The 25,928-nt window shown below is 38.5% G+C and overlaps 8 protein-coding genes across 8 annotated transcripts; 3 read left to right on the top strand and 5 right to left on the bottom strand.

The window, feature by feature from the left end:
- Positions 1 to 1,603: 1,603 nt before the first annotated feature.
- FOMMEDRAFT_131393 (uncharacterized protein) lies at positions 1,604 to 2,027 on the bottom strand (the record flags this gene model as incomplete). The annotated part of the gene is made up of 2 exons (XM_007262652.1): positions 1,604 to 1,754; positions 1,867 to 2,027. 2 exons carry the CDS (start codon positions 2,025 to 2,027, stop codon positions 1,604 to 1,606), a joined length of 312 nt encoding a protein of 103 aa, XP_007262714.1.
- Positions 2,028 to 2,444: 417 nt separating this feature from the next.
- On the top strand, positions 2,445 to 4,938 carry FOMMEDRAFT_75613 (carnitine acetyltransferase; the record flags this gene model as incomplete). The annotated part of the gene is made up of 8 exons (XM_007262651.1): positions 2,445 to 2,709; positions 2,790 to 3,042; positions 3,107 to 3,440; positions 3,499 to 4,018; positions 4,094 to 4,284; positions 4,350 to 4,576; positions 4,642 to 4,679; positions 4,745 to 4,938. 8 exons carry the CDS (start codon positions 2,445 to 2,447, stop codon positions 4,936 to 4,938), a joined length of 2,022 nt encoding a protein of 673 aa, XP_007262713.1.
- A 195-nt stretch (positions 4,939 to 5,133) lies between these two features.
- FOMMEDRAFT_151716 (Pcc1-domain-containing protein) lies at positions 5,134 to 5,589 on the top strand (the record flags this gene model as incomplete). Its single annotated transcript, XM_007262650.1, has 3 exons — positions 5,134 to 5,180; positions 5,255 to 5,383; positions 5,457 to 5,589. The coding sequence occupies 3 exons, from the start codon at positions 5,134 to 5,136 to the stop codon at positions 5,587 to 5,589; spliced, it is 309 nt and encodes a 102-aa protein (XP_007262712.1).
- Positions 5,590 to 5,893: 304 nt separating this feature from the next.
- On the bottom strand, positions 5,894 to 7,673 carry FOMMEDRAFT_77177 (proliferation-associated protein 1; the record flags this gene model as incomplete). The annotated part of the gene is made up of 7 exons (XM_007262649.1): positions 5,894 to 6,119; positions 6,203 to 6,417; positions 6,493 to 6,653; positions 6,749 to 7,026; positions 7,136 to 7,196; positions 7,256 to 7,415; positions 7,608 to 7,673. 7 exons carry the CDS (start codon positions 7,671 to 7,673, stop codon positions 5,894 to 5,896), a joined length of 1,167 nt encoding a protein of 388 aa, XP_007262711.1.
- An 829-nt stretch (positions 7,674 to 8,502) lies between these two features.
- FOMMEDRAFT_151714 (S-adenosyl-L-methionine-dependent methyltransferase) lies at positions 8,503 to 10,500 on the bottom strand (the record flags this gene model as incomplete). The annotated part of the gene is made up of 8 exons (XM_007262648.1): positions 8,503 to 8,746; positions 8,812 to 9,308; positions 9,371 to 9,628; positions 9,689 to 9,706; positions 9,771 to 9,852; positions 9,912 to 10,015; positions 10,076 to 10,214; positions 10,280 to 10,500. The coding sequence occupies 8 exons, from the start codon at positions 10,498 to 10,500 to the stop codon at positions 8,503 to 8,505; spliced, it is 1,563 nt and encodes a 520-aa protein (XP_007262710.1).
- A 2,330-nt stretch (positions 10,501 to 12,830) lies between these two features.
- FOMMEDRAFT_151713 (molybdopterin binding oxidoreductase) lies at positions 12,831 to 14,248 on the bottom strand (the record flags this gene model as incomplete). Its single annotated transcript, XM_007262647.1, has 3 exons — positions 12,831 to 13,445; positions 13,508 to 13,783; positions 13,865 to 14,248. 3 exons carry the CDS (start codon positions 14,246 to 14,248, stop codon positions 12,831 to 12,833), a joined length of 1,275 nt encoding a protein of 424 aa, XP_007262709.1.
- Positions 14,249 to 14,383: 135 nt separating this feature from the next.
- FOMMEDRAFT_151712 (uncharacterized protein) lies at positions 14,384 to 14,648 on the top strand (the record flags this gene model as incomplete). The annotated part of the gene is made up of 2 exons (XM_007262646.1): positions 14,384 to 14,437; positions 14,511 to 14,648. 2 exons carry the CDS (start codon positions 14,384 to 14,386, stop codon positions 14,646 to 14,648), a joined length of 192 nt encoding a protein of 63 aa, XP_007262708.1.
- Positions 14,649 to 23,725: 9,077 nt separating this feature from the next.
- On the bottom strand, positions 23,726 to 25,321 carry FOMMEDRAFT_25720 (kinase-like protein; the record flags this gene model as incomplete). The annotated part of the gene is made up of 6 exons (XM_007262645.1): positions 23,726 to 23,855; positions 24,165 to 24,331; positions 24,404 to 24,556; positions 24,647 to 25,025; positions 25,074 to 25,146; positions 25,309 to 25,321. The coding sequence occupies 6 exons, from the start codon at positions 25,319 to 25,321 to the stop codon at positions 23,726 to 23,728; spliced, it is 915 nt and encodes a 304-aa protein (XP_007262707.1).
- Between the last annotated feature and the right edge of the window lie 607 nt (positions 25,322 to 25,928).

The following is a 25,928-nucleotide window of genomic DNA, read 5'->3' as shown; positions in this document are numbered from 1 at the left end:
AAGTACTAAAGTGTGTTTCTATTTTAAGTTAATAGTCTATGTTTTTATTTATTTTTCTACACACAATAGTAATAAGTGAAAAACACTAAAGTATATTTTTATTTTAAGTTGATATTCTTTGTTTTCTATTTTATTATATGTAACAGTAATGAGTGAAAAGCACTAAAGTGTGTTTCTATTTCAAGTTAACAGTCTACTTTTTCTATTTTTTACACTTGTAATCCTGTTAATTTTATTATAATCCCTAATAGTCCTGAATAACTATGAGTGTACAGGTTATAGGATTAGACACTCCTGACTAGAATGTTCCTAGACTGGATTGAATACACATTCATTATGTATACACTATTCTACTATCTGTAAGTTAATCAGGTAATACTCATTTTTGTTCTATTCTCTTTAAGTCTTTATTATTACTCTACAACTTAAGAACAAGCCTAAGTCTTAAATATGTAAGAAAGTAGTAGTTGTTAAAGTTGAATACAGAAAATTAATAGGTTTATTTATTAGGTTTTCTAAGTTATTAGAGAGAGTTGACTATTCTTAGTTAGTAAACAAATTCACTTAGAGGCAATTGGTTGAGCTTATCTTAAAAAGGTAGTAAAGTTACAAAAGACATATTTTAGCATTTACAACAGTTTAGAATCTGTTACAAGAGAACTGGACCTTACTCAGTACATAAAGAGTACAACTTTTATTATTAGTATTGTAGCTTTCTTCTTCTCCTACCCCTCTCCTGTATCTCTCAGCCTCAGATCCTACATACTTAACACTATAATAGAACTCTTAACACAAGTCTTTATTTAGTATAAAATTATGGATCTTTACTTGGCTAGGATCCCTGATTTTGATAACATTATATAAAGTAGTAAGACCTACATTAGTAAGACTGACAATATGGATTTTACACATGCCTTCATCTATACAACATTCTCTAGCATCTTAGAGTTCATCTACTATAGTGTTAAACAACAGTTACATATATAGTTTTTGGCACATGTATCCATTTGTCAGACAATTCATATTATACTTGTCTCATTTACTAGAAAAGGTGCTAGACCTAGAGGGAGAATACTTTACTTGCTTTTTACTATATATTCATCTAGGAAATGAGTAATTTTTGTTGAGCCTACTCTAGTCATTTGGTTCATTCTCATAGATGAGCTCACAGAGTATGTCTCCTAACTATGACCACCCTCTCCAAAGTTATCCCTGGCTATACAGGTTGTGGAAATGGGTGGAAAGTAATGAATCAAGTTTGAAGTCAGGTATAGGATGAGAAGAGTGCTATACAAAAGTGGAAATGTATATGGAATACCTGCTGTGTTGTATCCAATACACACTGGAATGGTATTTAGAGGCGGTAGTTTTGTGATTTTCCCTTTCGTATGACTAGGGTACATTTCACTGAGCTGTTCTGTGTGTATTATGGTGAGAGATATATATATCCATAATGCAAATACAGGCGAAAGTGGGGATTGCACGAATTATAGAACAATACGAAAAGCAGATTCTAAAGAAACCTAAATATTAGTAAGACGGATGCATTCTTTGAAAACTACGAGCGACGAGTAAAGTACACACCTATCAGAGCAAGGTAAGGTTATCGCCCTCTTCCTTCCAATTTGTCCAGTAAATCCTTCGCTTCGTTAATTTTGCTCGCGAGGTATGGCGAACCGCCTCGGTCTGGGTGGTTCGCAAGCATGATTTGTCGGTGTGCGTCTTTGAGTTTCGTTCGTAGAGGAGGGGTGTCTCTAAAAGCACGACATTAGTAACGAGAAACTAACGTAAAATGTCACAAAATACAAAAAATAGCTCAAAGGTAGTTGCAGAATGGAGGTAGACAAAAGACAAGACAAAACGTACTTCAGACCAAGGATTGCAATCGCCTCCTTCCGATCCATTTTTGTTTTGAACCCACCCTTGACGAATTGCTCAGCGCCGGATTTGGCACCAGCACGAAGGACTTGGCGGCCGATGAGAGCTGCACCTATGGCGCCGATGCCAACGAGGAAAGGTGTGGCCATTTTGGTCTAGTGTGTGATGGGCGGAGGCTGGTGCGATGACTGAGGTCACTGGTCAGTGAGGAGGAAGCGGAAATGAAAAGGCACGTGATGACCCGGAGGGAATTTTTGATGACGGAATCAAGAAATATTTTAAAATTCGGCTTTTCTTGATCATTACACTCTTGTCTTCCTCTTCAAGTTCGACCATATTTCATCTCGCCTGGTCGTAAGCATATATTCAACCTACGATGCTATAGATCTAGCCTGGGGCCGACTCAAAGACGCTGGGGTGTAAGGAGGAAAACTTGGTGATTACTGATCCGAGTCCGACTGTTCCGGTTTACAACGTCGGCTTCTTTTAATAAAATACGTTGCGCAATAATGTTCTCAAGAACATTGGCGCTGACTCGTCCACTACCGCTCATGTCCAGAAGACGCATGTCAGACGTGTCTTCAACTGCTCTTAACTCTGGTCCAAATGTCTCTTCCACTTCAAGTGCTAGTAGTGCTCGACCTCTTCCTCGACTCCCAGTCCCTCGTCTTCGCAGCACCTTGGACCGTTACCTCGAATCACTTGAGCCTTTCCTTCTCGAGGATGAAGCACGCGGAGGCGCTTCATTTAAAGACGCAATGCGTGCAAGGGTGAATATGATAAATGAGTTCGAACGTGGGCTAGGAAGGACATTACAGGAACGACTTTTAGGTTTGTCCGTTCAGCCTGTTCTTTCTTTTCCCATCAAGTCATATTAATGTCGCGCTTACTTGACATTTTTTAAAATACAGAACTCGACAAGAAATCTCTATATAACTGGCTAGACGATAACTTTTGGCTGAAGAAGGCATACTTGGAATGTCGCGCTCCGTTGCTCATTAATTCGAATTGGTGGTTAGCGTACAAAGACGACCGCACTGTACCGGAATCCGTACAAAAGGGAGTCGATGCAGGAGATGTACGTGCAGGAATAACATCTTGGCAAATTCGTCGAGCTGCTTGGCTACTTAGCCGGACACTTCAATTTAGAGAGCGAATAGAATCGTAAGTGTTTTCTCTTCATTTCTTTTTGTACCATCCCCAATTTCTAATAACGGATGAATCAAAGGCAAGAATTACATCCTGATACCACGCACACCGGCAAATGGATGCGACATACCGTTCCGAGGATGTTCAACGTGTGCAGGATACCTCGACCTGTCTGTGATAGGCTTTCCCATTCGCAACCCTCTGCACCCTCAAAGAATAAAGTAATGGTCATGCTTCACGATTGGATTTACGTCGTGGACGTCTACGATGGTGGGAATACAAATATCGGACATATAGAGCTAGAGAAACGGATTCGCGATATTGTTCTTGACGCGGACAGACGACTGGCTTCTGGAGAGAGGGCTTTGCCGATTGGAGTTCTGACTTCTGATAACAGAGATAACTGGACTCAGGTAAGCTACACCACTCATGAACTGCGATTATCCTCACACTGATATGACTGCGTTGCAGAATTATACATATATCTCCCAACTATCTCCTACCAACCGCGAGACATTACAAACAATCGAAGACTGCACGATGGCTGTCAGCCTGGACCACTACACATACGAAACTCGCGACCCACATCCTTCCGAACTGAAATCACACCTACACAATATCCGTTCGGGTATGAACGCACGAAACAGGTGGTTCGATAAGGGTATTACGCTGATCGTCGAGAGGAATGCACGAGCGGGGATGATGGGCGAGCATTCCCCTGTAGACGCGCTTGTGCCGAGTATCGTTGCGGATTATTCGCTTGCGGCAGATATGGAGTCTGATGTGGACTGGCCGCCTTTGCAGTCGTTTGATGCTGCGAAATCTGAGAATGAGGAGCCGAGACGTTGGCAACAGCTCGGCTGGGTAGTTGACGAACGGCTGATCAAGGAGTGCAAGGAGGCGGAAGAACGTGCTAAAGTTCTTATTAATGATTCGGATGACGATGTTATGTGGTTCACTGAATACGGAACTGATTGGATAAAGAACAACGGTACGGCTTGACAGCTTTTCTCGCGATGCGGAAAACGCTAATGGTTTCTTCTCTCGGTCTTGTGGGCGCCTTCAGCTCTTCTCCCCCCGGACGCGTTCATCCAGATGGTAATGCAGCTTGCATGGTACCGTACGCGCGGATCGTTCACTGCAACATACGAGACAGTGTTAACAAGGCTATTCCAACACGGACGTACGGAAACGATTCGAACACTAACAACAGACTCGAGGAACTTTGTCCTCGCGATGTGTAATCCAACAACCTCAGTACGTCCCATCTCACCTCCCACCAATCTTCACGCTATATCACTCTGACATTCCTTCGAACCCAGACTGAAGACCGTCTCCGCCTCTTACGCCAGGCCGTCAAGACCCACGCCCTCCTAACGAAAGCAGCAGCGACTGGAAAAGGTATCGACCGACACCTACTCGGATTACGCCTCCTCATGAAAGACGGTGAATCGTCCCCTCTATTCGACGACGAGCTTTTCACGAGGAGTCAGGAGTGGAAGCTTAGCACGAGTGGGTTGAGCGCGGGGACGTACTTCCGCGGGACGGGGTAAGTACCATTTTCCTCTCTTTCGCGTTGTGTGACGCAGTTCGGAATCTTACGTTGCCGAACAGATTCGGCGCACCGTATCATGACGGCTACGGGGTCAACTGTACGTCTACGTCTCTCATCATTGTCCACTGCTTTCCACTGATCAGCTTTTCTTGCCGTAACTAGACTTAGCAGGACCCGACGTAATCAAATTCGGTATAGAATCAAAGTTCTCCTGTAAAGACACTTCAACGGAAACCTTCAAGCATGCTATCTCTTCCGCTCTTCTAGACATGAGAGCTCTTCTTCAGCTCGACGTATCTATTGCACCTAAAATCTCTAATTCTGATCTTGATCATGTACTTAGAGCCAGACTATAATATTTTAATAAATAACTTCAATTGAACTTCATTTTTTCTGAGCAAGTGATTACAAAAACAAGATACAACTCGGCCAAAGAATAGTTAAATTCTAATCAATATGGCGATCGGAGAACAAGTAATAATGAACTCGGGACTTAAAGCAGGCGTGCGAGTTTGTTGCCTGCGTTAAGTCAGCACTTGTTTTTAACCATCATGTCTACATCCAATACCAGTGCCGAGGCAGACCAATGGCACAATGTGTGCGCTTCAGATTCACAACGGTCTTTATTTCGTACTTCTGAAGCTAGCATTTAATTTCCTATTCATTTATTAGAACCGTACGCATACCGTTTGCCTCACCAAAACACGCCTCTGTAGCGAAACAAGCCATCGAAGTTGATTCTGAATTACAACCTCAAGCCGTCAAACGCTCGTTATCAGTAGAGCATGACGAACTCGTTGCGTACGTCTGCGTCTAACACATTAACTAATAAAACATGAACGTATGCTTGATGATGTTTTTCTTTGCTTTAAAGGACGTTTTCCTGCCTGACAATCCGCTTGGCACGCTTGACTGTGAACTCGTTCTTGGAAAATGTGGAGCTTGTTATACGGACTTTGGGAGAGTTTGGTCAGGATGCGGAGGATAAGCTTCGTGATGATGCTTAGCCCTAGTTAATTCCTCTACATTCCGTTTTGATACATACGAACCTCAGTTTTGTGCATATATGCAGTTGGTCTCCCATACTTAACCGAAAATTTTGTATAATCACGTTCATTTATGCATGTATCAATCCATCTTTAGTGCTTGTCTTCCACTCTCCATGTTACTCCAAAAATATAGAGTGCAGTAGCTACACAATGTACAGATTGAACAAGATTATACTTCGCCGTCAGCACATCACAACACACCACGACACAACACACCACGCATACATCCGGCTTCACACCAAGGTCCTTTCCTTTACTCCTTTTACTCCGCCTCGCCCTCTCCATTCGCCTTCTTCTTGTTCTTTTTCTTATCTTCGCGTAGCTTCCTCGTAAGTAACTCCTTCAGCTCCTCATCTTCTAACTCTTTCTCGGTCTTCACGAGTTCAGGCTTGTACCATACAGGAGGGTGAGTGATGAGCGATGGCCCGGCGGGGAGTAAGGCGATGGTGAAGTGGAACGCAGCAACGAAGGTTTCCGGTGGGGTGTAGCTATACGCACGCAAGGAGGAAAGGTCAAGTTAAATATTTTATTTTAGTTTGATGGTAAAAAAAAGTGAGAAGATCAGACGCACATCACATCATACGGCTTCACCAACGCATGCTGACACGCCTCCTGAAGACCCATCCGTGCCCTCTTCTCATCCTCCAATACACGAATATTGAACGGGAATGCACCGGCTTTCTTTTGGACTTCCGAAAATACCGCTCGGGAGGTTTTCATCTTTAGTTGGTATGTGATGGTGTGATCTCGTTGGTAGACTGTTGCTTTTGTATCTTCGGTGCGGGCCTACAGGACGTCAAGGTTATGAGTGTGTGTTGAGTTACTTAATTCTAGGCAAAAGATAAATGCAGGTTGACCGACCTTCCCGTCTTCGCCGGTCGAAACCAGGATATCTATCCCCCACACCTCATCCTCCGCAAACGTGATCGCCTCAAAGTCCTTCTTTTGCTGCTCGCTAGGGTTAAGGATAATTCTTTTCTTGCCATCAATGACGTTTTGTGTCTGTTGACATGATAGCATGCCTACGCGCACAAAAATTCAAAAATCGTCTCAGATCAAAGATCATACCAAACAAAAAACAAAACAGAACAAAACGAAGGCCGCCAGACCGACTCACCCTCAACAGCTTTACACCCCCAAACAGCAGTAACCTTATTCACAGCTTCCGTCACTGCCCAATTCTTATTCCCAACCTTCACTAAACGCATCGCGATCTCTGCTGCATGCCAAGCAGCCTTGATAGCATCCGCTCGACGGCCCGTAACAGGGTTCTCCGCACTCGCACCCACGACGAGCGTCTCTGCCGCAATGGACGCGAATCCATCGATGTGTGCGCCCAGATGAAGCTTCACAACGTCATCCTTTGCGAGAGTTTGTGACGATGCGGGATCGGATCTATGTTTGATCATTCATCCATTGAGAAATCAAGATGGTGGCGGAGAAGGGACAAATTGTTAGAAAGGGACGCGTATATGCACGTATATGCGATGTGTAGACGACATACGCGAGTGGAGAGAAATGTGCGACGCAGTTGTTTATCGATATACACGTCGGGAAGGCAATTCCTGAATGTCCATGGGATAATATATTATTTCAGAGTGAATCTGGTCGAAGTTGGACGTACCTTTGGCTACCTTTACCCCCTTGATCGGTTTGTTGAAGACAGATCCCGTGCCTTGCTCGATCAACTCATCTCCCTTGACGCATAGCTCAAGGACGTTCGCGCCCTCGACGCAGAGCTCGACGAGCTGCTTCATCACATTGTTCACGATGTCCGCAGCGGTCTAAAAAACCAACCAAGTTTAAAAATCGGTATGAAATCAGCATTTCTTCAATTCATCGTGAATTTGGATGAAAAAGATGATCGGTATGAAAGCTCCCCTTAGGGATGGAGTTACACAAAATTCATCAGGGTGTCATCTCCAGGAACGAAACAAACCACAAGCACACGACAAACCAAACAACAGAACCCATACCTTATACTTCGTGAAATCCTCCGCAGCCGTCGACCTCGGCTTTTCCTCCGCCGACTTTGACTTCATCTCCTCAGACGACATCGTTCACTTCTAGTCAAAAAAAGCTTTGTAGGCAATCCAAATTCGAGGATGAAGTTAGAAGGTAAGAGGTAAGAGGTAAGAGAAAGGGAAGGGAAGAGTTCTGATTCGCCGGAAGTGAAATTAGATTCAGGCAGGTTGACTTTCGTTGACTTTCCTGAATAGGAAGGTGTGTCGGACCCGAATGGGTACTGTATATCACAAGAGTCATTCAACCACTCAATTGATGCATGTACAATTTATGTTCATTCGAAAGAGAAACTTAAATCAAACAGAATGTATGGCACAGAAAATAAGTAAATGTAAAGAAAGAAATCCTCTAATACAGTAGACAGAGAGCTCTGATAGCAATAAATAACCGTCCTGATGAGCCGCACGTATGAAATCCCATATAAAAGCCTTCCCGAGACAGAAATAATGAACATGAAACGGAGAATATTTGCATCCGAAAAGAAGATGAAAGTGGAGAACGGTGAGTGCCAATATGATGCGTGTGAGGAGCAACTAAGGCAGTCGTAATAATGGCATCAAGACTGAAACAGTGAAACAGTAGGCCAGAGATATATACATGAATTGCGAAGTGAAGGAAGAAGTATGCTTACAAGAACCATGAATGAATCCGAAGAAGAGATGTAGTCCACAAGGTGAAACAATGAATCCATGAACGAAAGCGACCAGCTGAAATGAGCGAAGCAACACAGCGTAAGAACGACGATGAAACTTAATGTAGCGATAGACGTTAGACAATAGATAAATAGAATGATTTAAGTTGTGTAATAAGTTGGGTGGTAATGCGGACAACGGACTTCAATGAATTTTAATGATGGTTTACTTCCGGTAATGGTAGCTCGCTACGAATGATGTGCACCGGCTTCTTGCACACAAATCCTCGCAACGAACGTAGAAGCTCTGGTGGAGAAGAAGCGTAGAAGGACTCTACGTCTTCAGTATCTCCTTTTTCGCGCCAGTCTCGCCAAGCTGGCTTAGGTAGCATGCCAGGGATAGGCCACCCTAGACTGGATTGAATTAGCTCCCGCATCCCGCAACGATCTTGCATATCACTAGATGATACAGATATAAGTCAGCTTTTTTTATTAGCTGTGACAGATAAGCACAAATTCCGTACCATTCCCAGTTGTGGAAAAGCGCTTCGAAATCATCTCGGTCCATAAGAGTATTAGGCATCCTTCGTTCACGCGAATGGATTACTTCATATTGCGCCCAAATAGACTCTTTGCAGGCGCGGATCATTTCTATCGTCCGCGATAAGTGCAGACGCGTCTTCAGAGCCTCTTGCTCCGGCGATAGGGAGATCGTCGGCGTATCAAAGAAGCGACGGTTCATTGCTGGGGAGGAAGCAGCCGAAGATGAGGCCGAGTCAACGAGTGTTGATGACGAAGAGTCAAGCGATAATTGTGAGGATGAATAGTCTGAATCAGACGATCGGTCGGGGCTATACACAACTCCACTGGGTGGAGGTAAGAACAATCGCATGACGGGCAGGGACTGCACATCTTGGAACGCTGCTTGTAGATAAAATGGAAGAACGATAAGGACTTGCGGATTGATAAATCGGGCGCTTAGCATTTGCATGAACGCTTCTTTTATTTTTGAGTGATCTCTCTGCGAGAAAATTATGGTCACGTTGATTATCATGAGAGAAAAAAATGACGTAGAATAAGTACCTGATCATGTTGGGCATCAGAGATCGTATCCACACTGCGTGACTTCTCAGTTTCGAAAAACTCTTCATAAAGAGCGTCATTTTCCTCCTCAGTATATATTGTGTCTTGTGTCGAGCGGGAATGGCTGCGATTCATCCGTCCCCGCAAAGTCGGGGATGCGCGGGGTGTTTTTGTGATTGGTGTCTCAGGACATGGGAATAAAATGTCTTCTTCAACGATTTCTAAGCTTCCGCCGGGTTTTAGCACCCGTACAATTTCCTGAAGCATTGTCAGGGATGCCGCCACGGAGCGTTACAGCAGCAAAAAAAAAATACGCACATCAATTACGTTTTGCCACTAGCGAAATTCATCTCTATCAGACTTGCTTTGGAGTGGAGATTTCTTCCACGAGATTACCCACCTCGTCTTCTGGTACACCGAGTCCAATGCTTTGCACGCGCACCAAGTCGAAATCCGCATCGGCGAAGGGAAGGAGTTCAAGACTGACAGGGGTTGCACATACGTCAAGCGAACGATCCAAGTAGAACGCGGAAATACGTACAAGTTGCCATGCACCCACTCTATGCGTTTTGCAAGGTCGTTATGCATAGCTAGGCACAAATTAGGTTGAGTTCTGTGTATGTCAAAACCGACGAATGTCGTATCCTAGTCAACATTATCAACAACGGCGGTCGCGGAGATGAATGCATGCATTCTTCGACGCACCGTCCAGACTTGAGCAGCAGCGATGATCCACATCCCTCCCCCACAGCCAAGGTCAAGCACACGTCTCGGCGGTACATCGAGTTTTTGCAATGATACACCACCGACGACATCTGAGAAGAGGAAGTGGTCGATGGCATCACTGTTAAGAGCAAGTACTAGCGTCAGGGCTCTCGTACGCCAAAAGTACGCAGACCGGGGACTCACAAGTTGAGATTTTGGTGGCTGTACCTGAGCGGATATGGCACTTCGCCGTGCTTGCGATGGCACGCGCGCGCGCGTTCAAGGATCTCAAAGCCAACCTCCTTGTGCACACCTACGGAGTCTGAGGGGTGGGCTGAGTTTGGACTGGGCGTATTGGGCGCTGGGAGGTTGGTAGAACGCGAAGTTGTGGAGAGGTCGGTGACATTGAGTGCAAGGCTACCCATAGCGCGAGCAGGATGTGTGGTTCAGATGGGGAGAGAAGAGAAATGCACGGACACGTACGGTCTCGAAGACTTTGTGAACGGTGGATAGGTTGGAAGCATCTCTTCCCAACCAACAAGTTGGCTCAATCTCTGCCTCTACGCGACCCTTCGATTTTATGCAATAAATGCCAGTATGTAATTCAGTTCATTTTAAGAAAGTATCGCTTCCTCATATGGTCCATCTTGTCCACGCTAGTCTCCGCTTCTCGGTCAGTCTCCGGACATCCCGACACCTTATTTTATTACTCCCAGCCCGCCTCTTTCCACAAAGAAATGAATGATAACATTGGTTAGGGGTATCACGGGAAAAGACATGATAATTTATCGATCACTAACTGAAGGAGATACCCGGTTCCTACTTTCGATTTAATGGAAGCAGAGAGGTCGACAACACACGCTCGACGGATAAAGGGAATGATTGGCCTATAAAGCAATCACTTGCTAAGCGTACTAGCTGTAGCGCCCAAGTCCTGGTCGCAAGGGACACCCACACTCCTCAGTTCTTAGAAAAACACAGTAGTGCAATGTGTAACACCGGATACCAGGATAGGCGTGAAGACATGCACCAAATTCTCTGATTTGATTAAGAAAGTCAAGATTAATTACACACAGACAGTGCCAATTGTATGTATAGAACAACATCTTGGACTCACAACACTACAATTATCATCCTACCAGATTTTGTTAGATAAGCAGGGATTTGCTTTAGATTTTATATTAGTAAGAAGACAATCTAAAGAAGTATTAATTATCTGACTGATTTTCAGAATCTTGTAAAGTATTAGTAACTAAGTTCTGAAGTTGTTAAGGATAAACCTTTGCTCATTAATACAGTATTACAATTAGAAGGACAAGAGTGTTAGCTATCCCTAGTGCCAATTCCAAAATATCAAAAATGCTTACAAACAAGAATCCAATGCTTGAGATATAAAGGCTGAATACAATCATACTAAATAAGTTAGGAATAGTGTAGTGTGTCTTATAGTTAAGAGAGAGACAAAGTACAATACTAAATACTTAAAGCTAAAAGTACTAGGTAGAGAGGATAAAAGCTCTAAATATGAATGTATTTTAAGTAATATGTAAATTATGATTGCTTGACTTGGACAGGATTGTAACAACTTTAAGTATTAGTTTTAGAAACAGACTTGACTAAGAAAAAACTATTAGAGATAGTTTATCTATATACAAAATATAGACTCACAATTATAATAATCTACAATCCTACTATTATCCTTTTAGTAGGTTTCTGTCCTACTACTTTGATAGTTATAATAACACTTACAGTACTTGTAAGTACAATTACCAGACATAAGATGAATAGTATTATACTTTTAACTATAAAGATTTTAAAGAGTAATAAAATACTAGTAATAATAATAAAAGTAAAAGTACTTAGTCCTTTCTCAGTTAACAGTAGAAGAACAAGTACAGATAGAGATAGAATGTAGAGACAGTATAAGAGAGTATGTTGTCTTAGAAATTAAATAGTATTATATATATTATAAATACTGTTATTATTATTATTTATATATAATTAAATTCCTATTTACAGTCCTATAATTTGAACACATACAATAAGTATATAGTCTATCTGAGAGCCTTGTACACTGTTCTACTATCTAGTAGTACTCTGAGGATGTACAGAACCAACTGTTAGAGGACTGTTGAGCCTTTACAGAATATTTGTGTTAGATTAGAAGGTATGAGTTTGGATAGAAAGTACACACCATAGCTAGTGTTGTACTGTACACTTTTTGGCTGAGAGTGAGTAATATGCTTATGAAACGAAATAGGATGTCAAGTTTGAAGAAGGTACAATTTAGGTATGCTCAAGTTGTGTTAGTCTAGATGTGTGAATTACAATAACTGAGCTAGTAGAGTAAGAGGGAAAGGGGGGGGGGTAACTGGGATACCATGTCTTTATAGACAGAGGTAACTGAGTCCATTAGCAGAGTAGCAGAGTCAGAGCCTTGAGACAATCGACTATACTGTACTGTTCTGATCCGGGAAGAATTTGAGGGCAAAGGCTGGGTACGGTGTGAGCCTCCTGAAATTAAAAAATAATGTGCTGACGTAATTCTTGCCTCCAGTGCATGACCTCGTCTGTCAATGAGCCTTGAAACAGCCTGAGTAAAGATTTAATACAAATAGCATCCATAATACTTAACAAATGAAGGCTAAGGACAACTCTACAGGGCAAGTCTTGGGAGGTTTACAAGGAATAATTTCTGACGCTAAACACACAGTATAATACACCTTGTTCATGCATGAAAGGAGGAACTATAAATTTACCACCGCCAAACGCCCTGCCCATATGCATTAAATGCAACACCGCGCATATTCCACGCACACTCCCTCTTCTGCATATCACCTTTCCCATCCTTTGCACGACACACAAGCTTCATTTCTCGCTTTCCGCCCTTTCCCTCAATTCGTGCCTTCATTGGTCCGACATCGAGTAAGCATTCCCAAAGTGTCCAACTCCATTTGCCTTCTTGATACGTGATGACTGAATCCACCCACTGTTCTTCAGCACCTTCCTCGTCAGGTTCAATCGCAACCTGCACACTCGCGATCTGCCCCCCAACTCCACCATTCCCCATCGCGTATCCTTTAATACGTATCTTCCCTTCCTCTCCATACACCTCATTAACACTCGCAATGATAGAGTTAACAGGCAACGATTCGATGGAAGCCACTTTATCCCACCACGGAGCGGCTTGTTCAGCGTTTGTACATTCTGGTGGAAGCACCTTATAATCCCGTTGTTGGTAGAAATTCGGCGACTCTCCACGCGCGATATTGATACGCCCAAGCCATTTTACCCAACGAGCGCCTGTATAGCCTGGGATGACTATTCGGAGAGGATAGCCGTGATCGGGAGACATGCTTTGTGAGTTCATCTATATAACCAAGGTAAGCTCGAGGAAATGAATATAATATAACGTTTATAGAATGAACATACGTCATAAGCAAGTAGAACATCGCCTTCTGGGTCCAACGCCTTTCTCAGCGGGATTGAACCACCATAATACGAATCGTCCTGACAAGTAGACACATGCGATGCGAACCATACATGTACATCGTCGTCCATCGCCATGGACTCGTCAACTCCAGCGTGCAGGAGGACATCACGCAAACGAATACCACCCCAACGACAGTTCGCGATGACACCATTATCCCAGGTGATACCCTTCACGGGTTTGATAGCACCCATTTCCTTTCGTCGGTTTCCTGCGCACTGGCCGGAGAAAAATAAGCATAATTTTTTTTTTAGTATTAAATATCTTTTTAGCTGTCCATCATGGGAGAAAATACATACCTGTAGAGCGGCGACAGCTTCTGCATAAGTAAAGTTTTCTTTCAACTCCTTGAGATTGAATTCCATTGGCTTCGGTAAAAGTCCATCGCTACCATCAATAGTAACAGTCCAATCATCCTCATCCAACTCAAATACAGGGCCTATATCGTACAATCGACAAAGTCGTCCCAAGATATGATAATCAGTCAAACCAGCAACCACCTGAATGAATGAAAGACCAGACGCACTGTGATTCCGACAGTAAACCAACTCCTCTGGCGTATACCTAAACTCGACGAGCGCAGACGCAGGTGGCTCGGCGTTGAAAGGCTTTTCACCCCGTACAATCAAGCCATCTGCATGGGATACTTCGCGTGTAAAATCCATGTCGTCTGTCTTGCCCATGTCTGCCCTACAACTTCGTGCGGTGTTATCGGAATTGGACCTTCGTCCGAGCCAATTGAGAGTCAGAATTATTAAGACAAAGCTTGGACTGAGGGAATATCCCTTATATTACGAGGATTCAAGGATGATGAAGAGATGAGGAGCAGATGTGGAGAGGGCTTCGATACGAAGAAAAAAGCCGTGCATTCCGTGCGTTGTGTAAGATCCGGTTCTCGCCATGTGCCTTACATTGCGTTTCCCAGGATTTCTTCTGGTCTTGCAGGCAAGTTTCGTTGCAGATTTCTCGTCGTTTGATCTATCGTACAGCAAGAAAGCAGTAGAAGGAGCAAAGGATGAAATAGCTGATGCCAAATTGGACGGACAAGGAGCATGGACGGTAAATGGTGTTTACCCAGAATGACGCCATCCGTTCCCACTCTTGCTAATCAATGCAAAGCAGCTGAATATTTTATGCTCATTTTTTTGTTCCTCTCCATGACAGTTGAGCTCTCTTTGAATCTTTGCAACACAAAGAGCAGACTCGAATAGAACAACAATTACAGCTGTTTGCATATATAATGAGACTTTCTGATTTTTGGAGAAATGACAAAATGTAAGAAATTATGTGACAATTTGGACTTAGAGGAAATTTGTAAGTATAAAACACATTGTACCACTATGTGAATTGTGTTCAGACACTCCTGGCACAACATGTCTCATTCACTAGCCTATCTCAATTCTCTTACAAGTTGTGAGTTGTACACAGTATGTAAGAAATATGCTAAAAATGCTAAAGTACTGAAATGAAAATTAGGTGGTTAAGATAAGGATCAGGTTGTATACTTACTTAAAGTAGTAGTCAAACAACAACAACTCACAAGTACTCTAGAGTACTTGTGAGTTGTCAGACTTTGAAATTAAATAATGTTTCTTGTATCCCTTACTTGTTTGTCTACTCAAATTATAAGAAATCTGATTAACACAAAACTCACAAGTTAATTATCTTAATTCTTCCTAGTTGTAAGGAAACTCAGTATCAACCTTACTAATTACTAAAGTTTATATGATTGATTACACAATGTCAACTATGTAAGATTAGTTCATTACCTTATTTAGATAATTACAAATAATATATAAATTGGATTCTTACTATATATAAATATTATATAATATAATCTGATTATTTAAATCTGATCAGATTATATTAATAATAATATTACTATATGTGTATAATGACAAAAATATTTAACATATTTTTAAGTGTCTGATTTGTATACTATAGATAGAGGGTTTAGAGGATTATACTTTTTAATTAGGTTTAGTAAGTAAGTTAGGTTTAGATTTTGTGTTAGGTTTAGGTTAAGTTAGGATAAAGAGTATATTATTATATTTTTCTCATTTTTTTAGGTTTAGGTAAGTATATAATATAATTAATAAAATTACACAAATTTATAATAGTATAATAGTTTAGTAGTTTAGTAGTTAAGTATTATTATAATGTTTAGTATTTAATTTATAAGTTAAATATAAATTTATTAATAATTATTAATAATATTCTTACTAATCTTATAAAGTGTCTTATAGAGTAATAAACTAATCTTACATAGTTAACATAAGTATAATTAATTATATAAACTTTAGTATTTAATCTTACTAGAGTTCTTTATAAAGTTAAACTTTCTTACAACTTATAATTTGTAACAGAATTAAGATAAACTATGTAAGCTTACTCTACAGTTTATAACAGTTTCTATACTATTCTATACTTCTCTTAGTACAGAACTACATTTCTGAACCTAAACCTTCTTCTAAGTCTAAACCTTTTTAGTATAAACTTTAGAGTTATACACATTTCCTCTTTTGTCTTTATACTATGTTTTCTTATTGTCTGAGTTACATACTCTTTATTCTTAAGTATATACACTCTCCTTTTCTCTTTAGTATTGTTTTCCTCTTTAAGTATAAGTTACTTTTGTTTTATTTCTAATATATATAGTTTTAATCTTTTATCTTTATTATACTAATTGTTATTCCTAACTATAACAAAGGTAAGTTCTTATATATACATAGACTAGTTCTTATTCCTAACTGTAATAAAGATACTTTTGTTCTGTCAGTATTCTATATATGTTAGTAAACCTAGAACTTAATAGAACTTGTTTATAATAGTGTTTAACACTTCCTTAATACTGTTCTACTTTTTTTTTAACATTAACAAAGTAGTCTTTATTGTACTATATGTTAGTAAGATTCTCTCAACCTTTCTAAATGTTTTTTACTATTAGTAAAGTTCTCCCAGCCTTTCTAAACACTCTCTACTATTAGTAAGACTTTTTAACCTTTTTAAACACACTATTACAGTCTTAAAGCAAGTTCAGCTCTCTTCCTAACTGTATATAATTAGGTCTTATTTCTCCTAGTACTAGGTATCTTTAGAAGCTATTATAGTTGCTTCTTTATTAACTAGAGAAACTGTATTTACTTTCTTTATACTATTACTATTTATAGTAACCCTAAGTTCAGATTTAGTAAATAGTTTAAACCTCTTAAAACTAGAAAGTAATACAAGTGAGCTATCTACTCTAAACTACTAAAAGGTTATAATGTTCTGTACTATATTAACTAAAGTCTAAATAGTTTAGAAAAGTATAACAAAGTTTCTAATACTAACTCTAAGTAATCTAACACTATACACTCTCTAGTTATAAATCTTTGTATTCTACAAGTATATGTTTACTAAATCCATCCTTACAACCTGTATAGTTACAGTTACAATAGAATGTTTATAAGATAGTAGACTGTGTTAGTAGTATAAGTATAACTAGTTAAGACTTAAAGAGCTTATACTAGATACATTCTATTAAGAGCTTTAGTATAAAATACTCTCTACAAACTAAATAGTATAAACCTAGAACAAACTGTTAATAATATAGTAAGATAGTTACAACTTCTAGGAATGACAGTTACAAGTTACTAGGATTAACTTTAGTCTTTTAGAAGATTAGTACTTTAATTCTAATAAGCTTTACAAACTTCTTAAAGCTAACCTACACTCAGACCTTTAGTTCAAGCTTTGTCTTACACTTGTAAATTTAGTCCTAACACATTCTAAGTAGTTTATAACATATACAGAAAGGTTGTATATAATAACCTTAGTAAATAGTCAGATCTCTAATTCTATAGATTATTTCTCAACTCTAAAACTGATTCTAGGAAAAGAAGTAATAGATTGTACTAAACTTTACAAATAGTTAGAACATGTGTGTAAACTAGTAAACTAGTTAGAAGTAGACTGTATAAAGGTTTGTAATAGTGTAAAAGTGATACTCATAGTAGAACAGGCTTAGAAGAAGGATTAGGAGAAGTAACACACAAGAAAGGTTATCCTTATAATAGCTAGTCTAAAGACTGTCTTAGAAAGTACTGTAAAGTATATTAGCTTGTCCTATACAGAGTACTAGCTTCTAATAAAGAACTAGGAATGTTTCTAATACTATAAACCCTTTATAAATTATAGAAGGAACAGTTGTCCTACAAGTCTGTCTAAACTAGAAAACATAGTCCTTATTATAGAAGTATATATTAAGTCCCTACATTTAAAGTAAAAGTCTACTACTTCTGTACAAACAGAGTAGTCTATAGTACTAGAACCTACAAGTAGAGATGAATCTAAGTATGTTCTAATTTCTGACTCTCTCCTATTTCTAAACTACTGTATACTTATAGAAGGTAGTTCTACTCTAATCTAGATCCAATCTATAATTGACTCTAATTGTTTTACAGTTCTGATTAATAAGAAACTAGTGTTCTAGATGAGTCTTAAGTAATTCCTACTTAAGAAACACATTATTATAACTCTAGCAATCAAATTAGTAAAAGAGTTAAGGAAACAGATTATAGAGTAAGTAAAGTTATGAGTATAGTTAGTAGATCAGAAATGAATGTTAAAAGTTGTAAAAGCTTGTATAGTTAATAACTTGTATAATAAAATGATTCTTAGTATACTCTTTCTTTAGAAGAATTAGATTATTATTAATATAGAAAGCTAGACAGTTATCCTAAAGGATTCTAACTATAATCTAATGAAAGTAGAAATTGTAGAACTAGTTTACACTCTATAACCAACTTGTAGAACCTTAGAGCCTATGTTAACCTTAACTACAACTATTTAAGAGTATATGAAAACTCTAGCTAAGTTAGAGAGATTTAAGACATTAGATAAGGAACTAAAGTAATAGTATTAGGACTACTTCCTAGACACAATACTACTAGTTGTAGAGCTCCCTGAAAGTGTTACTTATAAAATACAGTTTAAAGATCCTTCTAAGATAGTAGTTACACAATCTTACACTTGTTTACAAAAATACTAGAAGACTTAGTACACACTCATTAATTAGTATACTTAGACAGGTTGTTTGTACAGGTTAGAAAGTCTGTATGTATCACTTGTGTTTCTTATCCTGAAAGTAGATCCTGTAGATCTTTTATGAATAGTATATAATTATTAGGCTCTAAATAGTAACACAATCTATAATTATACTCTACTTCTCTGTATTAATGAGATTATAAATGATACTATCTGAGAACACATATATACTAAGATTAACATAACTAATGTGTTCTTCTAAACACATATAAACCCAGAACATATTCTACTCACTATAATTAGTACTCTGTTTAGGTTGTACAAATAGACAGTCATACTAATAAGGTTATACAATGTACTAGCTATATAATAGTAGTAGGTTATAAAGGTATTAGAGTATCTTATCAGGAAAATCTGTTATGTCTACTTGGATAACATTATCATTTAGTTATAGTCTAAGGTAGAATACATTAGGAATATTAGAAAGGTTATACAAGCACTCTGTAACAAAGGGCTTATCTGTTTATAAAAGAAGACTAAGTTATTCTGTACAGAGGTTAAGTTCCTTAAACACCTGATTACTATAAAGGGGACAGAAGCAGACCTGAACAAGGTTAAGAACATTCTACAATAGTTACAGTCCTAGAGAGTAAAGAATGTCTACAAATTCCTCAGACTGTTACACTATATTATAGTATACCTTCTATACTTAGTAGAACACACTATAGTCCTTTTCCTGTTTACAAGTAAGGATTGTAACAAGGTTTTTCTAGAATGGAAACTAGAACATTAGTAGGCCTTCAAAGTTATTAAGTCAATTGTTACTAATAGAGAGTGTCTCACCTTTATAAACTATGACTTAGGTGAGCAAATTTATATAACTATGAATATAAGTAACTCTAAGACTAGAGTAGTTCTTAGTAGTAGATCCTTATAGAAAACTGTAAGACCTATAGCATTTGAGTCTAAGTAATACAATAGTGTACAGTGTAACTACTTAGTATACAAGTAGGAACTCCTTACAATTGTCTGTACATTTAAGAAATAGTGTGTTTACCTCCTTAGAATACATTTCTATGTTTATACTAATTATTGTACTCTTAAATACTTGGATACACAATAGAATCTGTTTAGAAGACAAGCCTAGTAGATAGAGGAGCTCTCCTAGTATAACTACAAGTTACATTACATTAAGAGAGAAGAGAATATAGTTACAGATACACTTTCCTACTACTTAGACTTTAACTCCAACTCAGAAAACAGAAGTCCTACTCAGAAAGCCTTAAGAGAGACAGTTATACAGATCTCTACAGATTCTGATCTTCTTACAACAATTAGGAACAGTTACAACACAGACAAATTCTATTATAAACTGTGTACCAACCTTAAAAGTATAGAGGGAGTTTAGGAGGATTATAAGCTCTTATACTTAAACAACTAGTTAGTAATTCTAAGTACTAGAAATGTTTACAAAACCTTGTACTACTTTACACATAATAAACTAGAACATTTTAGTACAGACAAAACATACCTTACCCTACACAACTCATACTATTAGTTTAATATATACTAGGATCTTAAGCAGAATTACATTCCTAGATACAATGTGTGTTAACAGAACAAGAATCTGACTATAAAACCTGTTAGTCTACTATACCCACTTCTAGTCCTAAATGTATGTTTTAAGAGTATTATAATTGACTTTGTTAGACTACTACTAAAAGATAGTAGATAGAATAGGATAGTAATAATGACAGATAGGTTAAGTAGAGTAAACATTAGAATTAAGCCTTGTAGAATGAATATGACAGTAGAAGAGTTTGTAGAATTGTTTTTTAATAAATAGTATTGTAAAAACAGCTTACCTTAGGAAATTGTTTCTAATAGGGACTACTTGTTCCTCTCTGAATTTTAGACTGTATTACATGTATAAACAGGTGTAAAGCTGAAAATGTTGATAGTATACTATTTAGAGACAGATAGTACTAGTAAGTACACTAACAAAATAGTAAGCTAGTTGTTACACTTTTATATAGATTACTAACAGTAAAGATAGTAGGTCTAGCTCTCATAAGTATGATTCTGTCTTATAAACACAGTCAATACTTTTATAAGTTATTCCCTGTTCTAATTATAATATGAGTACTTGTTATAAATAGTCTTACTACTTATACAACATTTAGAACTGTTACAAGTAGATTCCTTAGAGATACAAGCTATAGAATTCCTTGCCTACATATACTAGAATGTTACAGAAGTATAAGACACCCTTCTAATAGTAAAGACACACTAGGTACATTATACTAACTAGAACTGTATAGTAGAAGACTGTTTTATAGTAAAAGACTAGATTATACTCTCTACTTATAACTACTACTAGGATTATCTTGTACAAACACTAGAACATACTATAAAGTTTATACTATATTATAATAGATTATACTTTATAATTATAGTTAACTTTGACAAGTCAGAATATATACTAGAGTTACTTAACTCTAATCAGACCTTTCTTAAGTTTTATACAAGTTAACTAAAGTACTATATTTTAAATAATAATACCTTATTTTTATAACATACTCTTAACTAACTAGGTCTGATAGAAGGAGATAAGAAAGTATACAAAGTATTATAGATTGTAAACAGAAGATATAGAGAGTAAGGTTAGTAGTATTTAGTAAAATAGGAAGGATAGGGTAAGTAAGAATATAAATAGAAAATAAAGTCTAAACTCTAGAGAATAGCTTTTAAAGTATTATAAGTATAGTTAACCTTACACTTACACAAGAGTACTATTTTTTCAGAAGGGGGAAGAGTGTAAGCCTACCCTATAGCTTATAACAGCTTCTGTACTGTTCTGTACCTCTCCTAGTGTAGAACCATATTTTCAAACCTAGATCTTCTCCTAAGCCTAAACCTTCTTAGTGTAGACCCTAGAGTCACACACATTTCCTCTTTTGTCTTTACACTATGTTTCCTTATTGTCTGAGTCACATACTCTTTATTCTTAAGTATATACACTCTCCTTTTCTTTTTAGCATTGTTTTCCCCTTTAAGTATAAGTTACCTTTGTTTTATTTCTAATATATATAGTTTTGATCTTTCACCTTTATTACACCAGTTCTTATTTCTGACTATAACAAAGGTGAGTTCTTACATGTACATAGACTAGTTCTTATTCCTGACTGTAACAAAGATACTTTTGTTCTGTCAGTGTTTTGTATACATTACACCTGTTTGTATAAGTAATGAGACTTTTCAATTTTGAGCAAAGTAATGTGATGTAAGAAATTATGTAATATTTTGGACTTAGTAGCAAGGAAAATAGTAGTGCTCTGCACTGTAGCATAATTTACAGATATGCCTGCAGTGTATACACTTACACACTGTATTGTAAGAGAAAATTTTAGCTGAAAATACAGGCATATATTTATGCACATATGTGTATACCATAAGTAAAAAATTTCCGTATACACTGTATACGAGTATACAGTATTACTAAGCATATTCTCTAATTAAATACTAAGTTTGAGTTTCTAAACCTTATTTACTTTACTTATTTATATACCAAATCATTTTAATACTATATAACAACCTTGTTTAACTTAAAAAGTACTAGTATGAGTACTACAGTTAGTATAGTTACTACAGTACATTACATGAAGGTTTAGAGCTGTTATATGATATTAACTCACAACACTCAACTGTCTTATTTCTGTGTGTAAACAGTACTATAATACATTTTCTTAGCTTAGTAATATCAAGCATTTGTTTTGAAAGATAATAGTGTACTTTTATGAGCTATTTTAATGTAAAGTATCTTGTTATATTTGGCACAGTGTATACACTGTATACACTGTATACAGAAGTAGTGTATTGTATATGGGTCCTACTGACCCAGTTTACACCTGTAATTATATGTGTGTATGTGTATATGTGGGAAATTTTACACATGTAAGCATATACACTACACACAGAGTACTAGAAAATAGTAAACACAAGATAGAGAGTAGTCTGGAACAGTACTAGGGAAGTACTAAACACTGTTACAAACAAGTTCTGTTAAGTTCCAGGTTTGCTAACATAAGTGTGTAACAGGCCATAACTGTTTGTTATTAGTTCATTTGTGATCCCATTTTCCTAAACTTACAACCAAACTCAAGGAAGTACAAGGAAGTACAGTAAATCTGTACAGACAGGTTGTCACTCGTGCATGGTTTCTCTCTAATTCACAGACTCTAAAGCAGATGCACGAAGACAAGATAAGTGCGAATGTCCAACGCAAACTCTTCTTTGTGTCCTAAACTATGATACACATCCCAATAGAAGGAAACCCTCTATGGACGTCCTTTCCGACCAAAGAACTCTCGATTTTATATTACTGGTACTGTATGTGCATTGTGTATTACTTCAAGAGCTACAGCAAGCTCGAACGCAATCTTCGTGCATTCCTTTCAACAATGGAAACAAATCAACAACCTCGTATAAACTTGTACCTTTGATAACAGCCAACAAATGTGTAGCAAGACCGAACATACATATTTATCTACAAATTTCATCTCTGCCCACAAAGGAAATGCAAGGTGTGCTTGAACATCTTGGCTGCAAACCATGTTAAACCTATTCTAACACAAATACCCGTCTGGTTGAGAACCCCCTGTCGCAAAACTCTCTGAACCACTACAAAAGTACAACTCTTAGTGCTTAAATGTAGTCACTATAGATAGCTGCTCACAGGATCCTCGATAAGGCTGCTTGCCTTAGCCCGAGTTTCGAAATCTGGATTGAGCATACTCTGACACAAACGCACAGCTAGATGTGGCTTCGTTTGAGTGCGAAATCCTTGTTTGCAATCAATAGGAATCACTCGCCACTTTTATTATAAATGGATTTCCACCCCCGAGTAGTCCAGGTGATTGATGACCTCCACAGAATCTTTGCGTATTCTTCCTGATCAGACCTGTGCGATTCCTGATCAGTCATGACTCGAGGTTGGAGAAAAGAGATTCTTACATTGAGCTTGAGCTTGGCCAGAGTAAGGAATTTTCACCATTATACATCTCATAAGTAATGACTCTAGAACATTTCCTGAATCAACCTGGCCTATATAGCTAATGTACCGATCTTCTTCCTTACCCAAACGCCCATATATCCTGAGAAAAGTAAATTATTTTTCTCTTAAAAACTTCAGGGGCCATGAAAGTAGTCGGTCCTTGTGGCTCGGCGACTCTCATTGCAACTCCGTGCTCTACTCCTTTGCAGCTTTAAATGATAGTCAGTATTTACCTTAATAAGTAGATTCACACAGTCTAGATTCCTACAACATAAGATCTGAAATTTTGACCCTGCGCCACTCAATGGGCCGACCGGGTCTGCTAGAGATAAGAATGTTGTTGGGTCTGTGATTAAGAGCATAAACATCAGTTCCAGAATTTCATCAGGGACAGTTTTCACCTACGTGATGTTACGATGTACTATTCCAACTTCATAAAGATAACTTAGTCCTTTTAGAGTGCCGCTTACATATCGAATGATTAGATCATACACAGAAACACTTCGAGGTCTACTTACTATATGATTGCCTTTTTGTCTTGCTCATGTAATGGATCCTTCTCATGTAATGAATCGTTCTTCTTTATTCTTGCGCTAAGGTTACCTCCTTCTGCATACTCGTTCACAAAAAGCAAGTGTTCAGTGCCAGTTGTTGTAGTTTCAGTAAAACACGTGTAGAAATAAATCTAGCATTATTATTGAGGTCCCAGTGATTTATATGTCCCGACACAACCTGATAGTTCAACATACGGACTTACGATGTTCGGACAATCATTGAGACTGCGTAGTACTCCTTTCGCAGCTTCCAATCTTTCCTTAACTTCGTTGTCGACTGGTTGATACATTGCTTTTATCGCACGAAAATGACATCTGCCTCCCTTGGCTCTCGCAGTTGGCAGGACTTCAGCCTTCTAGAAATTTCAAATTTTGTTCACCAAATAGAGCTTTTTTTAGCCAGAGGCATTACAACCCGATAATTCATTGTGCAGAGGCACACTCACTCGGACATCTCCATTACATCCCTTCCCTATTTCTCCCAGTATTTTATAATCTCTTAAGAGCCTGCTACCTCTTCCTGTAGAGTTGTCTGCAGGTTCTCTCGGCATGGGGCTGTCTGACCGATAGTGCTTGCCTGTCGCACTGTCTGCGTAGTCTCTTGGTGGCCCAGTGTCTGTTGCATCGTCTGTTGATCTACCTTCTGCACCTTTCAAAACCGACTCGAATAGACGACGGTCTGTGCCATCTAAAAATGCAGCCAGTTGGAAGAAAAACGAAGGTTTCTCTTTTCTCTGCGTCGACTTGCCACTGGACTCGCTTTTAGTCGAGGCAGATGGTGCATATCTTGGTTGTACCCGTTGTCTTGTGTGAGGTGAGTGACGTCTGTAGCGTGTGGATTCAGGATATCTAGCGCGTGACATGTTGACGAACCTTCGTTTGAAGTAGTGCCTGACTCTGGCAATTTCGAAGAGACGCGCTCTTAACGGCTTCCCGTGTAGAGATGCTGCAAAATAGTTATTGACGCCACACTGACAGCTTTATTTGTTCGGCCTGTTAGAGGCCTTCAAGCGTAGTAGATCTCGATGGTCACGTCTGAATACTTTAACTTTGCAATAAGATAGAATTAATGAAGGATTACAGGGTAACTGCAATGTTGTACGCTTACCTAGACAACGCATGTTGCACGTGTTACCAGTCGTCTGTGTTTCAGCTAAAGCAGTGTTGAAAACGGGTGCATGCCAGCTGCCACCAATTGCCTGGCAATTGTCGCGGAGCTCGCCACCAAGCGTAAGGGGCGGGGTTTTGTTGCCTCCCGAATTCGGGTAGCGACAGCGGAGAGACCATGCATTTTAGGTTCCTGTTTTTAAAACTTTATACCATGTAGGTACCAGATCATGCTGGGGATATGGACACATGAAAGAATATAGTGATAATGAATCTGAGGGAGCATAGAAAGTACAACCATACTTCATGCAAAGCTGTTATTAATAAAGCGTCTCGTTTTGTCCGACGTGCCTCGGCATGCAAACAGAGCTACTGTTACATTACATCATCACAATGCAGGGATAATTTAATGTTATTACCATACTTACTAGCTGCAGACCCTCTCTCGTGGATTTTTTTTCAAGTGAAATCTATTTTGTCAGCACAAGAAGGATAGTCAATTACTTAGCAAAGCAGGTCACGTACATCACGAAAAAGTCGCAACAAATGTATTTAATAATAGCAAAAGTAATCTAATAAAATGATTTCATAAGCATTACATTCTAAAATAATACTTGTATT

Source organism: Fomitiporia mediterranea (genome assembly GCF_000271605.1).
Source record: "Fomitiporia mediterranea MF3/22 unplaced genomic scaffold FOMMEscaffold_2, whole genome shotgun sequence".
NCBI classification, from domain to species: Eukaryota; Fungi; Basidiomycota; class Agaricomycetes; order Hymenochaetales; family Hymenochaetaceae; genus Fomitiporia; species Fomitiporia mediterranea.
The sequence above is the reverse complement of the archived record's forward strand: the minus strand, read 5'-3'. Positions and strand labels throughout refer to the sequence as shown.